At 45.1% G+C, this 3,532-nt stretch overlaps 1 protein-coding gene across 3 annotated transcripts; it reads left to right on the top strand.

The window, feature by feature from the left end:
* The first annotated feature begins 341 nt into the window (after positions 1-341).
* Positions 342-2,726, top strand: LOC306916096 (uncharacterized protein). Of its 3 annotated transcripts, none has more exons than XM_079493834.1 (3): positions 342-1,295; positions 1,574-1,711; positions 1,815-2,726. In XM_079493834.1, the coding sequence occupies exon 1, from the start codon at positions 587-589 to the stop codon at positions 1,178-1,180; it is 594 nt and encodes a 197-aa protein (XP_079349960.1). In that variant the 5' UTR covers positions 342-586; the 3' UTR covers positions 1,181-1,295; positions 1,574-1,711; positions 1,815-2,726. The 3 variants fall into 3 exon arrangements, with proteins under 3 accessions (XP_079349960.1, XP_079349962.1, XP_079349961.1); XM_079493836.1 differs by lacking the exon at positions 1,815-2,726 and having other exon boundaries at positions 342-1,037; positions 1,130-1,295; positions 1,574-1,785; XM_079493835.1 differs by lacking the exon at positions 1,815-2,726 and having other exon boundaries at positions 342-1,037; positions 1,127-1,295; positions 1,574-1,785.
* Positions 2,727-3,532: the final 806 nt, after the last annotated feature.

Here is a 3,532-nt window from a genome sequence, read left to right as displayed (position 1 = left end):
TGCTGTCTACATGTCGAAGTGTCCTTGGGCAAGACACTGAACCCCAAATTGCTCCCGATGTGCTGGTTGGTACCTTGCATGGCTTCCGCTGCAATCGGTGTATGACTGTGTGTGTGAATGGGTGAATGTAATGCACAATCTATGTAAAGCGCCTTGGATAAAGGCGCTATATAAATGCACCATTTACCATGTACCACACACACACACTCCTCGCCGCTAGGGACAGCAGAGTAGCACCCTGCACCCCGCCCTCTCACCCGGACGCAGACAGAGAGAGACTCCATTCATGAGTCATCGTTGATAAAACTTGACGTGCCTCAGACGTTCGTTACTTCGTTATAACAAGTTCGGGACCTGAGAGGGAAGCAGCTCATTTTACACGCGCTACACCCTCGTCTTAAATAAGTCAATTTACAAACTGAAGTAGGAATACATATAGCCTACACCTATTTTTTTATTGGTGTTTTTAGTTTTGTTTATTTTTTCTTAACTTCAATCCTATTGGAAGCCAGCGTGAGTCATCATTTTTTTTGTTTCATTTGTTCTACTTCCTCTCAATATTTATTCCGGACAGGAATTACTGACTATGTGTTTTGATATGACCATGGACGACAAGAAGAACGTGAAACTGAACTGTTGTGTGCGCAGTAGAAGAGCAGCCAAGTGCGTGTCCGCCGCCGGTTTGAGAATGAGATCGAAGAACCCCGTCGACGAGGAGGAAGCCTCGGCGAAGAGGGGCCTGAGAGCCACCACCGCCCGGAGCAAAGCCCTCCGTTCCTCTAAAAAAGCCACCGTCCGCAAACAACAGAAGAGACGGCAGGTTATGATGTGCCTCGTCGAAGTGGAAAATGTCGCCTTCACGCGCCACCACCAGGAGGATTTTACGCGTTTTACGCACAGTCCGCCGCGAGTGCCATCCGCCATGGCGCCCGCAAACACCACCCAGTATCTGATGGCCGACGTGGCCGACGACCAGTTCGACGACCAGTTCAACTTCCAGCCCGGTTCTACTACTACTACGGCGTCTCTGTCTCCAGGTCTCTATGGCGAGGGTCACCTGTCCCCCAGCAGTGTGTATGTGTCGTTGGACAACGCGGCTGATTATGAAACATGTCTTGCCTTTCAGCAGAGGAGCTTTGAGGCGGAACTCGCGCTGTGCGGCGCGTACAGCTGCTCCTGAAACCGGACCCCGGCACTGCAGCAGGCCCGAAGCGGTCTCTACATGCGTGGACTAGAGAAACTGGTCTAACCCACCCTCAAAAACGGGTCTGACCCTGGTCTGAAAGAAAGACAAGGTGTGAATAACTTGTAAATACTGTTTGATTATGTGTGAATGATATAAACTGTTTGGTTAAGTGGTAAATGCCGCTTGGGTTATTTTTGTAAATAGCCTACTGTTTGATTCAGTGTGTGAATAACTTGGGTTATTTTTTATTTAGTTTTGAGTTTTGTTTTTGTTTTAAATAACCTATAGCCTACGTTAATGTAAAACTATATTATTGTGTTAGCCCTGGTCGCAAATGGTTAAAGGTCATGTCGCATGATTCATGGTTGGGCTTTCTTTGTCTCACAGCAAAGCGACGCACCGACCGCTCCGTTGCCGTCCCGCTAGGCGGCGCTGCTCCTGCTCGCAGCCTCGGCCTGCCCAGAGCAAAAGGAGGCCACAAACGCACCTCTCTCATCCTCCTGGCGGCCACTTTGTGTACTCCAGGTAAAAAACCCCGTTTGGCCAGCGGGCAGATGGGGGCAGGTATCGGTTGGTTGTGTTCTACTGGCTGCGTTGCATTCATGGTTGGGCTTTCTTTGTCTCACAGCAAAGCGACGCACCGACCGCTCCGTTGCCGTCCCGCTTGGCAGCGCTGCTCCTGCTCGCAGCCTCGGCCTGCCCAGAGCAAAAGGAGGCCACAAACGCACCTCTCATCCTCCTGGCGGCCACTTTGTGTACTCCAGGTAAAAACCCTGTTTGGCCAGCGGGCAGATGGGGGCAGGTATCGGTTGTGTTCTACTGGCTGCGTTGCATAGTAAAAGGTTTCAGTTCTGTTCCTGTTGCCACAGTCACTGTTGTCTGAGCCCTTTTCCAGGTTCCACTCTCTAAACAGGGACCCGGCGGCCTGGCTGTGGCTGTTCAGGTGCAAAAGGCGGAGAGAGAGACCATGCGACCATGCGGTGGAACAAAATGGATCAACTGGTATTCAATTAAATTCAAAGGAGCTTTATTGGCATGAGAGGAAAAAACAAAACATTTACGTTGCCAAAGCATAATAAACAATTTAAGAAATGGGGGGAAAGTATGTACAGTTGAAGGTGTTACAGCATTGTGTTAACAATTTTTAGTGTACTCTTAACACTAAACAAATATTGTCACCTACTCCTTTTACACCCCTAAAACGTATGAAGTTGTCGGTTGTCTCTCGTAAAAGTGGTGCATATAAATATAGTGCCTTTCTCCACAAGCGCTTTAAATGTACACCAAGGACTAAGGACACATGGCTTGACATGCATGCAGCCAGAAGGAGCGGGGAATCTAACCGAGAACCTCTCCATTCCACACCAAGACGACCTACCACTCTACGCCCCAGCTTCGAATGACTCGGTACAATTTGAAATATTTCATAAAATCAGACTGCATTTGACGTGATATTGTTCCATGAACTGAGTGAGTTTTAATATTATAAAATACTTGTGACGGGTAAGCATTTGTTTAATAAAAAGCTCTTGGTTGAATTAACATTGTGTATAAGTAGTTCATTATAATCCAGATCATTTGAGTACAGCCCAAGGGAAATTGAAGAGTTCATGGAGATGCTAAATTACGTGTAATAATGAACTTCATATAATGGCTTCCTGTTTGAACAAAATTAATTCAATGATTTCTTTTAAATCATTGCTGTAAACCTGCATGTATCAAATCAAATAAAAAAATCACACCAGTGTGAAGTGAGGGGAGCTAATATATTAACATCTAACTCATGTTGATTAGGTGATGGTGATGTAAAAAAAACGGTGCAGACACAAACATTAAACGCCATTAACAATAAAGAGACAATATGACAAATGATACATTATGAAGTACATTTTCCCTTCATTGTCAATGTGTTTACAAAACAAACATTAAACCTGTGTATAGGAGGGGCTGGCGCTGCCGCTGCTCAAAAATGAAAAAAGTAGCAGATCTACAAAAACAATCTGCTACTTTTGATTCCCTTGTGTGATGCTATAAATAGAATTATCAAGTAGGGCAGTGATTTTTAACCTATTTTTTTTGGTATCAAAGATCCATTATTTATTCGACATTTGAGCCATGCACCACCATTTGATGGTCAGAACAGAGAACAGGCAAACAATCAACAATTATTCCACATTATCTAATTGTGTAGACTTCTTGTAAATTAAGTTATGCAGATGTTTAACAATAATCTATTTGGTTGCAACTCTCCATTTAGCTGGGGACCACCTCGAATCCCCTCAAGGAGGTCCTGGACCACTTGAATGAAAACCATTGAATTAGGGTATTAATTTATGAAATGTATAT

Source organism: Electrona antarctica (assembly GCF_951216825.1).
Source record: "Electrona antarctica genome assembly, chromosome: 23".
Taxonomy (NCBI): Eukaryota; Metazoa; Chordata; class Actinopteri; order Myctophiformes; family Myctophidae; genus Electrona; species Electrona antarctica.
This window is presented reverse-complemented; position numbering and strand designations above follow the sequence as displayed.